This window comes from Papaver somniferum, unplaced genomic scaffold (assembly GCF_003573695.1).
Source record: "Papaver somniferum cultivar HN1 unplaced genomic scaffold, ASM357369v1 unplaced-scaffold_115, whole genome shotgun sequence".
Lineage (NCBI taxonomy): Eukaryota > Viridiplantae > Streptophyta > Magnoliopsida > Ranunculales > Papaveraceae > Papaver > Papaver somniferum.
In genome coordinates, this window is record NW_020620492.1 from 1,581,079 (window position 1) to 1,597,589 (window position 16,511).

General features: G+C 34.3%; 1 protein-coding gene across 1 annotated transcript; it reads left to right on the plus strand.

The window, feature by feature from the left end:
- The first annotated feature begins 12,694 nt into the window (after positions 1–12,694).
- LOC113329090 (extensin-3-like) lies at positions 12,695–13,327 on the plus strand. Its single transcript, XM_026576063.1, has one exon. The coding sequence runs from the start codon at positions 12,695–12,697 to the stop codon at positions 13,325–13,327; it is 633 nt and encodes a 210-aa protein (XP_026431848.1).
- Positions 13,328–16,511: the final 3,184 nt, after the last annotated feature.

Below are 16,511 nucleotides of genomic sequence, written 5' to 3' on the forward strand. Positions count from 1 at the left end.
TACTAGGATATGAGACTTACAAGTATTACTCGAAGACTTGAAGAATTTGAAGAAGTAAAGAGCGACAACGACGACATCATCCTTCCTCTTGAGATTAGTAATATTTGACTTGAACTGTTTCATTCCTAACGAAGTATAACTGCGAAGCTGTGAATGGTTATACTCTAGTTAGACATAGTATTAAAGAATTACAATACGAAGTATAACGTCTATCTTTTGAACTTCGTATATAAGACATCGAGATAATCGTATGAATGCTATTGTGATTATGTATGGGTATGGGTGAAGATTTCATCCTAGGAAACAATGTTTTACATTCGTTTAAAGGAAGTACATTCATAACCTTGTTATGTGAATCGAAAGGGAAATCGCTAGGCTTATTGGTATTGTTATTCATTGCAAATCTTTGGATTACCAATATGTGTGTTTAGTATAACCGTTCATAACTTGTTTATGTATCTTGGTAAAACTATTCACAGTGCCTGTCTTTTGTATTGGTATGACTTTTATTAGTGAGACCGATCTTAAGTAATCACCTGAGATGGTATGATCGATATATTGTAATTGGTATGACCAACTCTAGATATTGGGGAACCGATCCTAGTAAGAGGTGAAACCGATCACAAGTATGTGGAATCGATCCTTGTAAGAGGTACAACAAGTGTTAGTAATTGGTAACCGATCCTATGACTTGTGCAACCGATCACAAGTAAAATACCATAATTATGTGGTAACCGATCCTAGTACCTAGTCAACCAATTTTCAGAAAGCTAGTGTGACCGATCCTAGTACCCACATGGAGGTAGAACCGAAGCTTTGTGTTTTGGTAGAACCGTGAAACCCATTAATGGTGATTTGATAGGATAATCAATCACATAGTTCTTGGAAGTCAGATGAACCAATAATAAACTCGTTTGGAAGTGTGGCAAATCGGTTCCAAGATTGTAAATATGAAAGAGGATTTACAACGTAAAGATGTCGACATACTTTGAACATGTGCAGCGGATCGGAATAAATTGAGAATCTTTTAATTAAGCTTTTTAGTTTTATATGCTTTTAATTTCCAGCAATTAAATGCATATCTTTAGGAAATAAAAATTGGTAATGTGCATTTACTAATTGGATATTTTCTACTGAGATTTCAGTCAATATTTGGACAGAGCATTTCCAGGAATTATGAAAATCCTATTTGGCTTTATTGCATATCTTTGAGAATATTCGGTTTTGGAAATTCCTTGGTGTTCTAACTTCCTTGGTCTATAAATATTGAAGTTTGCATTTCGAGAAAACTAATCCTCAGAGCTAGCAAAACTACCTTGTTGTGTTGTTACTGGTGGAGCCGTCTATTCGGAGAGGAAAGTACCCTAATGAGGCGAAATCTCTTACGACCGCTCGTTTTAAAGACTTCTTTGGGATTGGGAAGATCTACGAGTACCGGTGGTGAGAAACTAGATAATTGCAGTTTATTATTAATTTTTGATTGATTTGATTGAATAACGGTTGTTGAACTTTGATTGCACCTAGTTTGTTTATGCTTGGAAATCTTCTCTTCTTATATAAGATTCACTCAAACTAGATCAAAGTATCGATGTGGATCTTTAGACTGTTTGTAGATCTAAAGACATCTTGTGATAATCCATTGTTAACAGACTCCGTTATGTGTGTTATTGATCACAAGAGATTCAAGTTGATTGTGTGCAGGTGTTTATTTAAGATCTAATAAGATTTGAAGACAAAGAAGATTTCTGATTTGAGTTCATAATCTTTGGTGTGCAAAAAACTTGATCGTCTAGGGATCCAACTATAATCGGTTTATCATTTTATAGATTGGATTGATTAGTTGAGTAGATCGGCATCAATACATTTCTTGGTGATTAATAGTATTGATTGCATAGTTTAGACAATTACTTTCGTAGTTGTTAAATATATTGATCTAAGAACCCGACAAAGGAGTTTATTGGGATAAACAGAAGAGCCTTTTGTCAAACTCGTATCACGTTGTTTGAAAAGAGTTGTTACCGAATGGGTGTGTTGTTCCTTTACTGTTTGGAATACGAACCAAAGGAATTGTTCCAAGTGTGTGACTTATTACAAGTTGGAGGCGCAGGGATACAGACGGAACTAGGTGAACTATGGATTTAGTTGCTTGGTCTCAACTATACATAGTTGGTTTAGATTTTGTATAACGGCTTAATCCCGAGAGTATTCAATTCTGGACTAGGTCCCGGGGTTTTCTGCATTTATGGTTTCCTCGTTAACAAAATCTTGTTGTGTCTTTTACTTTTCTATTTCCGCAATTATAATTGTTTTTATTACAATTAGAAGTAAAATACACAAACGTTGATTCCTAATTACTTGATAGCGATCCTATTGTGTGTGGTTAAGTCCGAACCTATTATCAAGTAATCATACTTCATTGTTGTATTGTCTCGATCTTGTATCCATAGTCAATCACACGAGTTATCTTGTTGTCGTATTGTCTCGATCTCGTATTCATAGATGATCACACGAAGTGTGAACCAATTAGTTGTATTGTCTCGACACAGTCCATAGATAATCACTTTCGGAAAAAGTACTTATAAGTGGAAAAGTTTTAGATTGAGGTATATTTGGATACCCTTGTCTTTTCAATATCGGAATGTACACTCCACACCTTGTTATTGGTTGTTTATTCGACTAATATTTGACATTTTTCTTATAGTTTCTTTAATTATAATAAATTCCAAAAATGATGGTTTTAAAAGAGAGATAAAAACCTAATAAAATAGGAACCTAATAAGTTTGTTCTTTTAATAGATTATAATGACTTCATTGAAATTTTAAATGAATTTTGTTTTTAGCCCTTGATATCATTTAATCTCTTAATGAAAAAGTACAACTTCTTTTTGTTGTTCTTTTGAATAAATCTCATGCTTATATTTTCGATTTTTTCCAAATATATCAGACATAGAAATCCGAAATTTTAGGTAGGTGAAATTAATAATTTATTACAGGTCGATTGTAAAAATTCTTTAGATATTAGAGTAATAAAATTTGTATTTTCTAGTAGGTGACATAACATTCATCCTAAAATGGATTTTATTTTATATTTCCTTACGGGACCAATCTAAAGACTTAAAGACCTAGACAAATAAAGCTCTCACGTTTAACGGTGAGGAAACCGTTGCTTCCTATTGGTCGAACTAAATTTTTTTTGAGTTTTGTGAAACGAGCATTCTGGTGAGGAAAATTGGCAACCTATGATTGGGCATGAAATTAACTATATAAGGAAGCCAAGAAAACTTATTAAGATTTGGAAGTAGAACACCGAACGTATTTTGAATGGGAACTATATTAGGAATCAAACAACTAAATTTGGAATTTCATACAAAACAGCAATTGGTTGGCTCCATGGAAACTTATTTCAAAAGTACTCTAAATCTGTGAAGTTGAAAGAATTGTATGAGAGAACAAAGGAAACAAGTTTTTTCCACCCTTATTTACCTCCCTTCCGTCCATAGAAATTCCAGTTGATATTCAAAGTTAAAACAAGTATAGGTTCTCTCAGAAGGAGCATAGATTCTTTTATATTTTATGTAAGAGAGTGGTAACGATCAACATGTTAATTTAATCCATCTCTGATATTTCTTTTTGAGGTAAGTAGTTATCAGGAGTTTATACAAAATCTAAGAAACACCATGGTACCCATGGCAGTGTGATATGGGAACAACATTTCTTACAATGTAGTAGTGTAACAAAGAACAATTGTTTGATGGAACAAAGATACATGAAAAATGGAAAAGACTCTTAACTTGAGTAAGAAAATCATAACAGTTAGAAGGATTTTCACTCATTCGTTCTCCCCAATTCAAGCAGATATCCCTTACTTGTAATTGCTTCCATAAAGATCCGTAAATGATCTAGACCTCTACATGATGGCCTTAGTGGTAAATCAAATGGTAAATTTTTCTTGATTTTATTTTTAACTGTAAATCAAATTTGCATACATTTAGCCCTTGTTCACATATCTGCCTCTTAACCTAGAAATTCAATAGTGCTAAATGTATAGAGTATATGCTTTGTGATGTATGCTAAATTTTATCAAGTATGTCAGAAACATAAGTGCACAGAACAAAAATGGCAGCTTAGTTTTTATACGTGTTAATAATTTAAGTATCTGTCCCGATCATATCGTAACCTCGGGGATCAAAAATGCTTCTCCATGAGGCGGGGCAAAGCCCCGCGCCTCCAAATCAAAAAATATGGTTGAAAGAAAGAAAAAAATAACCGGTGCGTAGCACGGGTATAAATCTAGTTAGTTTGTAAATATTGTAAATAGAGAAGGAGATAGAAAATAGGGAGAAGAAGGAGAGACAGATTCCATTATATGTGTGTAGAATACAAAGTTTAAAGTCTCTATTTATATAGGTAGAAGACTTGGTGTCCAAGAATATGTAAACCCTAAACTTAGACACGAAGGACATCTTAGTAAATAAACTTGGTTTATAACACTCCCCCTGATGACCACTGTGGCTAAGTCATTACAAACATACAAGGAAAACTCAATAGAGAAAAACCTGAAATTGCATAAGCATGTAAAGACTCAGATAGTGTTGGACACGCATATGTTGCCTCGTTAAAACATTGACAAGGAAACCCAGTGGGAAAAAACCTTGACGAAGGAAAAAGAGTACAACGCGATAAAGTCCAGTGGATGCACCTTAATTTGCTGATGTCGCTCCCCCTGATGAGTACTTCAGTAAATTATTGGTTTGCAAATCTTTGAGTCGAGACTTCCCAATTTCGGTGAACGAATTTCTTGAATGTAGAAGATATTTGTTCTGATGAAGTCTTCTTTTGTGTTAGTATTCTAATAGTAGTGTACTAGAATCTTCAATCTTCTCTAAATGTATTGAGAACTTGTGTCTTGGTTTGCTATCTTCGGAGATGATTTGCAGATGTAGTTGATGTAGTTTCTTCAACAAGGTGCCAATATGTAGTTACAATACCATAGGTGAACACAATTTGTGATCATACCTTATATGGATAAAAATGATATCCAAATTCATAGGAGATGGTTATGATGATGTGGTCTAACAAAATGACCTAGGTAATGGTGGGAATCCACCAAATAACAAAAATTGATACAACTCCCCCTTGGATGACCACCATGTTGTATTAAATTGCCTCACTAAAACCTTTCCAGTAAAACCCAATGGGAAAAAATATGGACGAAGGAAAAAGAGCACAAATATCAACATTAAAATAAAAAATAAACGTCAAAAATGTTGCCTCGTTAAAACCTTGTCAGGATAACCACATGGGACAAAAACCTGAAAATGAAGGAAAAAGAGTATAACTTTTGACGATCCATGGATGCTAACTCAACAATATGAGTATTATAGAAAATAAGCACAAAAATCATAAATATAGTCTACATCATAGACAAGTTTTAAGAAGGCATAATATTCAAACTACAGATTTTAAGAAAAATGAATATTTATGCTGCCAAAGCATGGATTTTTGTGCTTTTAAGGACTCATCAAGAGACCTATAACGTTGATATCATCAACTTATTAATCCGGATTTTTTATCTTTTAACAATTTTTTGAAAAACACATAAAGAATTGTTTAAACCTGACGTAATCGAGTCAGATGGTTGTCTGACTATAACTTTGTTTTCCCAACAAAATATCTTATGTGAATGCAATAAGAGTCATTCAAGGCTACCACGCCAAATGCATCATTTAGGAAGAACGAAATATTATTAAACCAATCCTAGGGTCTGAGAAAAAGTAAAACCCTTCAATAATTTATTCAAAGATTATTTTTCTCATATAACGTATTATAATGAGTACCCCAACCTAAAATAAATAGGCTCGAAAATTTTATGGTATCAAGTCTTGGATCCAAAATTGCGTCGATTGAGAAATTAATCCAACCTAGTTGAATTGTATGCCAACCAATCACATATGTCAATATTCTTCTGCAGAGGGGTTAACTACCACCATCTTTATTATTTCAGTAGCTACTATAAATGAATATCTGACAATCGTTAGATTATTATATGAGCCCACACAATTCTCAAGTTTATGCATATCTTGAAAAAAAATCTCAGAATTACTGGTACCAGCGCCAGCGGGCATTATAATCTCCTCATCTTCAAGTGAGAAGATATTATATTTGAGAATGTGGATTTGGTACACTCAATTGGATCACTACCTGTAGCCTCTTATAGAACGCTACTTATCTGCCAGATGTGACTGGATTCCCTCTTAAGAGGCAAAGCTTATATAAAAGCAAAATGAGAAATTTCACGCCAATCATATAATGACAGCCTTAATCAATTTGAGTGATGGGAGAGAAATTGGTATAACTTTTAAATTAATGAACACTAACATTCGATAGTGTATAGTCTCCCTCTGATTATGGCGGAAATATTTTCATCTCATATACGAAAACAAATTTTGTTGTGTATTATCCAATTAATTCGAGGACATACTCATAACAATTTCTGGATTTTAAAAACACCAGTTGGACTGTAGATAATGACTTCTAGAGTCATAAAAAAATGTCCCAAAAATAAAATAAAATTTTAGTCTTTGACAAACAAATTTAACATCAACCATAGGTTTTATTGGTTATAACCAAAACATATAAAATATGTAAATAAATCTCCAAATAATTCCATCACCTCTATGGCCAATGAGATAATGATTTAGAATGAAATTATGGGCACTTTCTTTTTCAAAATAAAATAAATTCAAGATCAATTTAGTCACTACATGGACTAATAATATAAGCTAACAAGCCGGGTGCGCACCCATTGATCTTTTATGTCCTATCGTATTCCAACATCAAGTTGAACAGTCTCAATTTTGGAGAGTATTACAATGAGGAAAAATTAAAAGTGCTAAATATCCCCCGGAAATGTGAAAATTCCCCGTCAAATTAGCATTTGCAATTGGCTTAACCAATAATAACGATACTTCATCCTTTAGTGAATGAATGAAATAGAGAAAACGCTTCTTTAAAAAATCCGCTTTTTGGTTGATGAATGGTTTCTTGTAAACAAATGGAAACCAAAAATAAAATCTCATAATCCAAATCCAACGGATAAAGATACCAAATTTAATTGGTTGTAGGTTTTTCAATCATGCATGTTATTCATTATTGCAAAAGTCGACAACACCAATGTTTGGAAATTACAGTTTTATTAGAGTAATAGAAACTATAAACCATCATTTGATGGATTTTATTTATTTAAAGGATAAGAGAAGAAAGGAAATCAAAATACGCTGAAGAATTGATTACCCAAATATATGTATTGTCCATAAAAAAAAAATCAATCACATACATAATATGAAAGCAAAAGATTACCTTCTAAAGTTTGCTGCTCGGAGAGGAGCTTGTGCCTCCACTGTCCGAAATTGTACCTCTTCTCACACATACGTGCTTAAAGTCTTCATGGCATTGATACGTTCCACTAAATAAAAAGAAAAATACTAACAGTAAGTATGCCCTAAATATTTTATTGTAGACATTAGAGTAATAGTGGATTGATGATGTGTTCCATGTATTGGTTTATTAGGGTGTCAATACAATCCCCAAGAGAAAACAGTAAGTATTTTATATATATATACAGATATATATTTTAGAGAAGGAAAAAAAATCTTTTTATGATATCGTCCGATATTGACTAATAATATTGAACCAAATCGATATATATTTAAGAAAAGGCATCAGATTGCAAATCAAACTAACTATATACATAAAGTACATGTTACCGATTGACATGTAAACTTAAATGTAAATAAGAAAGAAAAGAAACGGAACCCCACAAAAAAAAAGGGTTCTAGATAAAATATTATGAAAATAAGAAAAAGTCGATCTATAAAGAAAAAAGTAACGATTATTATCTACAGCTTAGCGGCTAGAGTTACATGCTGATGACATATCGTAAATAGAGAAAGAGATAGAAAATAGGGAGAGGAAGGAGAGACAGATTCCATTATATGTGTGTAGAATAAATGTTTAAAGTCTTTATTTATATAGATAGAAGACTTGGTGTCCAAGATACGTAAACCCTAAATTTAGACACGAAGGATATCTTAGTAAATAAACTTGGTTTATAACAGTAAAGTCAGTTTTCGTGATGTTTTCGTTTTGAGGCCTCCTAGACGAAGTAGAAGAAAAAGTAGTTTTTCCGGTGTTGGCAGGTTCATCTTTTATGTCATCACCGTAAAATTTAACGATGTGCCAAACCCTGAAGTCTTTTTATTTTATAGCATGAACAATAGTGTAGGCCCTAATGTTATGCCTTGGCGGTTTGGTTGCGGCATTATAAATAGGAGAGAATCAGCCAGTATGGGTCGGTTTTCATCTCATCCGCATTCAATCCAGCTTATTGCAGATTCAAAATGTTTACAGAAGCTACCATTTAGTCCTAGAAATAATATAATAGAGTTAGTTTGGTATTTTTGACCTAGTCAACTGTCTGTTTGGTCCTTTTTAAAAATATATGTTGTTGTTTGGTCTTAGAAATTATTGTTTGGTTATAGGGTGGACTATACCCACGCGGGATGACATCACAGATGATGTAATTGTCTTTTAGTAGTGGCATAAAAACCCTTTTGGGACCATATATATACTCAATTATTAAGAGAGAAGGAATCATTTTCAGATTTTTTCCCTCTCTCCCCTCTTTTTAGATCTACTTTTTTTTTTCTTCTTCTTTTTGCTGATAAAGACGATGATGATAAAGATGATGATGATGAGACGATGACGATGATAATCCTTCTTCTTCCATTTTCTAGGTTTTTGACTATGAAGACGACGAAGATGATGATGAACGATGAATATTTTTTGTGTTCTTCTTCTCTGTTACTTTTGTTGTTGTTGAAGATGATGACGATTTAAAAAATGAACTATATTTTTTAGATCTTTTTATTAAGTGTTCATGAACTTTAATTTTTGTTATGTGTTCATGTTAAAGAATGAACTCTGTTTTAGATCTTGAATTATTAATCAGGTGTTCATTCGAAAGAATGAACTCTGTTTTTTCTGGTTTTTTGTTGTATGTTCACTTAATGAATAAACTATATCTTAGATCTTGAATTATTAAATGTTCATTTTAAAGAATGAACTCTGTTCTAGGTTTGAATTATTTTGTTTTTGATAGGTGTTCATTTTGACGAATGAACTCTGATTTTTGTTCATAATAATGAACTTTGATTGGGTGTTCATTTTGACGAATGAGTTCATTTGAAAGAATAAACTCTGTTTTCAGACTTGATTTAGTGGTTTTGATTAGGTGTTCGTTCGAAAGAATGAACTCTGTTTCTTGTTCGTAATAATGAATTTTTTGTCGTGTTTCCATTTTTAAGAATGAACTCAAATCTATAAAAAGCATTACCAAACACCTAATAGTTGATCAAATAAAATGAACCCCTACAAGAAAATAAGTAGGAAGTTCAGAGTTCATTAGAGGGCGTGAACTCCAATAATTACGGAATACAAAAGTTACGGAAACTAATGCTAAAATAGTATGAAATGATATTTTTGTCCATTTTATATTTTCAAATAATTATGTACAAAATAGGAAATGCCTTTTCCCACTGGACCAAATAGTATAAAGGACCACTTAAAAAAGAACCAAACGATAATTTTCCCATTTAAAATTTGGCATCTTCATCCATTACATCATTTTATTTGCATCTAGTGGATGCACGGATCGACGGATTGGATACTGATAACTCAACAGATTTGTTTTCTAATACCCTGCATCACAGTTGGCATTGTCAATAAGCTGTTTCTATCTCAGCGACGACATTTTTGTCGTTGTTTCAAGAGAGCATGTAGAAAATGAACTTTACGATGGCTTAAAGAGTTAAAAACCTCGAATGAATAATATTCCTTCTCAGTAAGTAAAAAATGGCCATATCCATCTCATCTACTTAACGAAATTAAAAGAAATATTAAGATGTCTGAATGTCATGAACACTCCCAGGAATGTTTTTATTGTTGAACCTAAAATTCATGTTACAACAAATTTTTGTAAGAAGATTAAGCTCCCAAGAATGCATTATGATATTATACACAACATTTCTAATACCAGAAAGGGTAATAGTTGGATGTGCTGGAATGCTTCAATAACTAAACCTACAGTAATTTCTTCTTCTAATCAGGCTATTCAGTTGAGGTTGGGAGTATTCTTATAACTGGTGTTCATGCAACATCTTTATATATAGATAGAAGAAGTTTATGGGAAGAGCTAGAAGAGGTGAGTATTTTGGATAAACCTTGATGGTGTTTGGTGATTTCAATACTGTTTTGAGGATTGAGGAAGTTTATGATAGACAACCTATGAGTTGTGCTATGCTTGATTTTAATAACTTCCTTGATCATTGTGGGGTTATTCAAGCTCCCAAGTCTGGAATTGAATTTTGTTGGTGCAACAAGTGAGCTGGACTCAAGAGAATTGTTTGTAATCTTGATATAGCTGTGTTTAACTCTAATTGGTTAGAAATATTTCCTCATTGGGAGTACAAGGTGACCACTAGGGGTACTTCAGATCAGAATGCATTACTGGGGGATAATCACAGTATTCCTAAACCATTCAATACTCCTTTCAGAGCTCTCAAAGTATGGATGTCTCATCCTGAATTCAAAGATCTTATTGCTACTTCTTGGAATGAAGATTTGTGGTAATCCTATATTTGTTTTCATGAACAAGTTAAAAAGATTGAAGAATATTGTTAAGTTATGGAACTGACATGTATTTGGAGATGTTAAAAATAAACTTCAATAGGCATACAAGAATGTTATGCAAGTATCTATAAATTCAGACAAAGATCCTGCAAATAAAGTCTCCTGAATAATCTAGTAACAACAAGAGGTGTTCAAGAAGTTCTTTCTCAGCAATACAAGGAAATTGTTCAACAAAAAGCAAGAATAAAATGGGTTAAAGATGGAGGGGCAAACACTTTTTTTTTTTATACTAATATGAAGATTAGAAAATCTCAAAATTCTATTTTTGAACTTGAGAATGAGGATCGAATTCTAGTTTCTTCTCAACAGGAACTTTCTGATGTTTTAGTGAATCATTTCGAGGAAAAATTTCAATATCAACAAGTAAATTTTGTTGACAGTTTATTTAAAGCTATTCCACAAGTTATCACTGATGAAGATAACAAGATTATTGATTCTGTTCCATCTAATTAATGATGAAATTTTAAAAAAAGTTTTTGATATGGATCCTAACTGCTCCGGGTCTAGATGGTTTTGGTGGTTGGTTTTATAGATACATTGCGGATATCTTGGGGATTGATTTAGTGAAAGCCATTTAGTACTGCTGGAAGAAAGGTACAATTTCTAAGGGTCTTAATTCCAACTTTCTCATTCTTTTACCTAAAGTTCAAAATACTAGAAAAGACAATCAATTCAGACCAATTGGTCTGAGTAATTCCAACTTCAAAATAATTAACAAGATCGCTGCCTCTAGAATAAAATTGGTTATGAATAAAATCATTTCACCTCAACAGGGTGCTTATGTAAAGGGTAGAAATATTCAGGATCAAATAGTTCTTCCTTCTGAGTTGATTAATGAAATTGACATCAAAAGGAGAGGGGGAAATGTAGGAATCACTAGATATAACTCAATATGATTTCATCAGCTGGGAATTCTTATTCAAAATCTCACCGGAATCCAACCCATTAGAGAACAGTTTGAGCACCCACCCTCAAAAATAAAGATGGTCCAGGTCGAATTCACAGATTCCGGATCAAATACTCACCCCTAGCTACAAGTAATTTCTTGTGGGTACTTGTTACAGGTAACGACGGGCCCAGCCCATGACAAAGTTTGGTAATTGCTCACCGTGCTGTGCTGGCTTCCAAGCTTAATAATTTTGGAAGTTTGAGCTTCAAAGCCTATTAGTGCCTAATTGCCCACTCTATTTTTTCCCTCCCATAGCATAAATTCTGGCAACAGCCCTGATTGCAGGATTGGCTAGTCTACAACGTTCACAGGGTCTTTCACTAAATTTATCTGGATTCAAGTAATGGTATTATAGTTACTGTGGTGGTTCATGGTTGCATTTTCCTCGAGGGTGGACGCACCTAATGTTGATAAAGGAGGATTTTCGAGGTGTCTTTGATAGGCAAGAAGATGGTTCAACTTACACCCCACGTTTTGATGGCCCTGTAATTTAACATGTATGGCGTACATACCACATACCGGCCAGATACTAAAATATCAGCCAGACGAATACGCAAATACAAGAGACAAGATCTAACAAAGCTTATTATTAACTTATCCTAAATTCGCAATAGTGTTAAGCTTCAACGTGCAACGCAGGAAGTCTTACTCTCACTAGGGTACATAAATGTGCTATGGCCCTTCAATTAAACCAGTTGCAGTGTAGTACGACTGAAAACAGTTAGCCAGTAGTTATGGCTTGGTACAAGTGTTGAACCGCAGCCGGTAGAGTTAAATTTTTTCAAAAACACTGACTTGAATTATTGAAATGAATCTGACTTGAATTATTGCAATATACACAAGTCATTCATCCAATTTCAAAAATCAAATTTGTCTTCTTCCGATCGACGGATATTTTACCGGTGCATTTTTTACCTGGTTACTGACATTGACGAGAGGGTAAGAAATTGCATCTATATAAAGGAGTAGAAGAAGTATGTTTGAGAGCACAACAAAATGGGAAAGAAAGGAGAAAATAGAGCTTCTAGGGCTTTCTTGTTTACTACTAGTGCTCTTCTAGTAGTAATAGTCTCTTTAAGTTTTCTTCCATGTCTCATTGATGCAACACTAGATTACAAGCCAAAACCAACCCCTTATAAGCCAAAACCAACAACCCCAACCCCTGGAGTATATAAGCCTAAATCTCCTCCACCACCACCAAAGAAGCCAATTTATGTGCCTACAAAGCCAAAATCACCACCACCAAAGAAGCCAATTTACGTGCCTATAAAGCCAAAGTCACCACCACCAAAGGGAGTATACCATGTGCCACCAACGCCTCATACCCCCAAGAAACCATATAAGAAATCTCCACCACCACCATATCATGAGACGGAATTAACTGTTAAGCCATATGTGCCTATAACACCTACCCCTACAAAGCCATATAAGAAATCTCCACCACCCCCAAAGAAGAAGTCTCCACCACCACCAAAGAAGATATATCCTCCACCACCAAAGATAAAATATCCACCACCACCAAAGAAGATATATCCACCACCACCAAAGATAAAATATGCACCACCACCAAAGAAGAAGTCCTCACCGCCACCACTAAAGAAGAAATATCCTCCACCACCATATTATTAAGCTAAGGCTTGGATTCGTTCAAGTCAACAATGGCCGAGAAGGCTTGGCATATCAAGTCAATCTGTTTTCTTATGTAATATGCATCTGTGTATCTTTATCTTTAATTATCATCAGAGTCTACCGCTCAATCAAATCAATAAGATGTTTATGTTAAAATTGAAGTTGTCTTATATGTTAAGAGCGTATAATATCCAAATTAATAACCTAAGCGCCAAAGCAATTAAAATGCAGCATTGGGCAGGGTACAAATAAGTATAATGGTTCTGAGTTATTTGTCCAGACATTTCATACCGGTGTGCTTTTGAACATTTGGTTCTTGCTATGCATGAGCTAGTATAGTACCGTACTCTTGATAGTGATCAAAACCCAGGCTCTTAAGAATCTGTCTTTGTGCATGTCAATCATGCATATTAGTCTCTGAAGCTGGGGATTTGGACGAGAGAACAGTAGGATTCCATTATTTCCTACAAGAAGAAACGAAAATGGTGTCGAAAAATGCCAAATCGTGAAGTGCTCGGTCACCAGGATTGATTTTTTTTTTTTTTTTTAAAGTTCCTCCGAGTTGTGACCCGATTAAAAAAATCTCATGAAAATGAATTTATTCAACTAAATTGAATTACATAAGGTGCAATGGCCAACCAAATTGAAGGCCTATGAGACAGTTTCTTCTTCTAAGTAGCGAGTGTCTGACTGTCTGACATTTAAGTTGGACACCGTTTTCGTGGAAAAATGTTATGAATATCAGTAGGTGGTGGTGTCGTATTCTTTGTCAAGATGTTAGGAGTTTTGGCAACAAATATCGTAGTCATTGTAACGTGACAAAAAACATTAAGCATTGGTCTCCTTATCTGTATATAAAAAGCCAAACTTGACTTTATTTTTCCCTATATTTGACATATATACCAAATTTTCCGAAATCTGGTGCATTTTCTAAGTATGTCCCATGAATCATGACACTAGCCTTTGTTTCCTTTTTCTGAGTCCTGTTATTAGGAGTGAGAAAATGGATTTGAGGAGGAAAAAAAACTGGTGAAACATTAGTCAATGTATGGTCAAAGTCTAAAATAACGATAACAATGAGTTATTCTTATATTACTAGCCCTACCCAGCTACCCTCGGTGACTTAATCATATTTTTAATAAAACAATAAAATAAGCTAGCAACCACTTCCCTTTCATTGTCGAACTTCTTGTTTCGGGAAGAATCTCGATGGAAGTGGAACAGTACTCACATGATTGATTGTGGTAACTGTGGATACAAAAATATCGCATTACCTAAATTGAGCAAGTCAAGAAGACTAAGCAGCGAGAAAGATAGGTTCGCACCAAAATGCAAAGATATCACCCCAACGAGTCACTAATGAAGTAAGCAATTATGTCATAATATGGCTGTGCGAAGATAAGGTTCACGTGTTAAGTGTGATACCTCGTGCGTAAGAAACGTTGACTTCCTTTTATCAATGCGATGACATCACATGGAGATAGTCGAAATAACAGGTGAAAGAGAGGTCTTTATTAGTTGTGATCCACTATATAGTATTAGTTGAGTTTCATTATGTAAAGGTCTATATAAGGGCCAAAGGAGCATTGTAAAAGAGGTTAAGATCTATCGTCCAAGTACTTCCTTGGAGAGAAAGTTGTGAGTTCTAAAGTTAGGGTTAACACATAACTTCCATTATAATACTATCAAGTTCATAATAAAAGTTGGAGGTTATACTTAATGTGCTTTGATTCATTCACATAATCATAAAGGTGTAGTTGTAAGTTTTATTGTACCTACATTTTGGCGCATGGAAACAACTTGGAGGAGTAAGGGGATCTATCCTCACCTGTTGAGTTGTTTGGAAAAATGGTTTAAGTCCATCATTTTCATCGATTTTATGTTTTAAAAGGTTTTTATCATCTTGTTTTCACAACATCAGGTGTTGAATAACTCTTTATTTTCAAGTTTTATCACATTTAAAGGTTTTTATCGTTCTTAAAGCTTTAGATCTAGGATTTGGTTAGAGTTTTCTTATTTTTCAAGTTTTGATAACGCAAATATTTGGAGATATTCACTATTCTCAACGTTTTTCAAGAATATTATCAGAGTTCTAAGAGTTTACAACTTGTCATTTTAAGTTTGTACTCAGTGAGTTTCTTAACTTGGAATCGGTGTTGATAACTTGTCAGCGAAGTAACATTTGGGCATTAAAATGGTGAGAATAGCATCCATAGTAGAACGCGTAATATCCACACGAAGGAGTAGACGAGTTGCAGAGAGAAGGAGATGAAGAAAAGAGGTTGGTGAAACATTAACTGAAGGAGAAATACGTACCCAAGCTCAACCTGTGTGATCTCAAGTTGAACTTGTACAACCAGACGATAACCCTAAAAGGGATATTTATGAAGAAGGACTTGTCCAGAAAACAGATACAAATACTGAAGAAGACGATGATTAAACAACATACGATGAAAGAAGAAGTCCGGGCGATGAAGGGAACATGACTATTGAAGAATTAACAAGAAGGTTAATAGAAGAAAGGGAAATGGAGAGAGGTATAGCTGAAGAACGGGAGAATATCGCGCGACAGAACGCAGCATTGATACAGGAGAATAATATACTTAATGAAGAAATATCGCACACTGCTTCAGAATCAAGAACAAGTAAGAGCACCTCAAGGAGAAGTAGGTCGTATCGCAGAGAATAAATAAATATGAATCATCACAGAGAAGGAAGAAAAGAAAATCACCACGATTGTCATCGCAGAGAAAGGAGTGAAAAATACAATTTCCAAAGGCAGTGTCAACCAAGAGAGGATAATGAAGATGAAGAGCATCGTACGCGAATCCGCCATAGATAAGAGAGAGAAGAGGAGGATCGTCGAGTGTGAACTCGCACTAGAGAAAACAACGAGGACGAGGATCATCGAAGGCGATGCCTTCGCAGAAAACAAGTGAAGAGCGAGTTATTCGCTTTGCTAAAGAACGAAGCTTACGAGATCAGAGCGACTTGGAAAATTCTTTAAGGCAAAGTAGAGAGGAAGAAGAGGAGAGAAGAGCAAGAAAACCCGACGAAATGAATTTGAATCGCACTATATCAAGAGAATTAGATAAGATGAAAGCAATAATGAATAACCAACACAATGGAAGAGGAAGAATGCAGTTAGAAAGAAGCGATCGAAGAAGCAGGGCGATCTCCATTC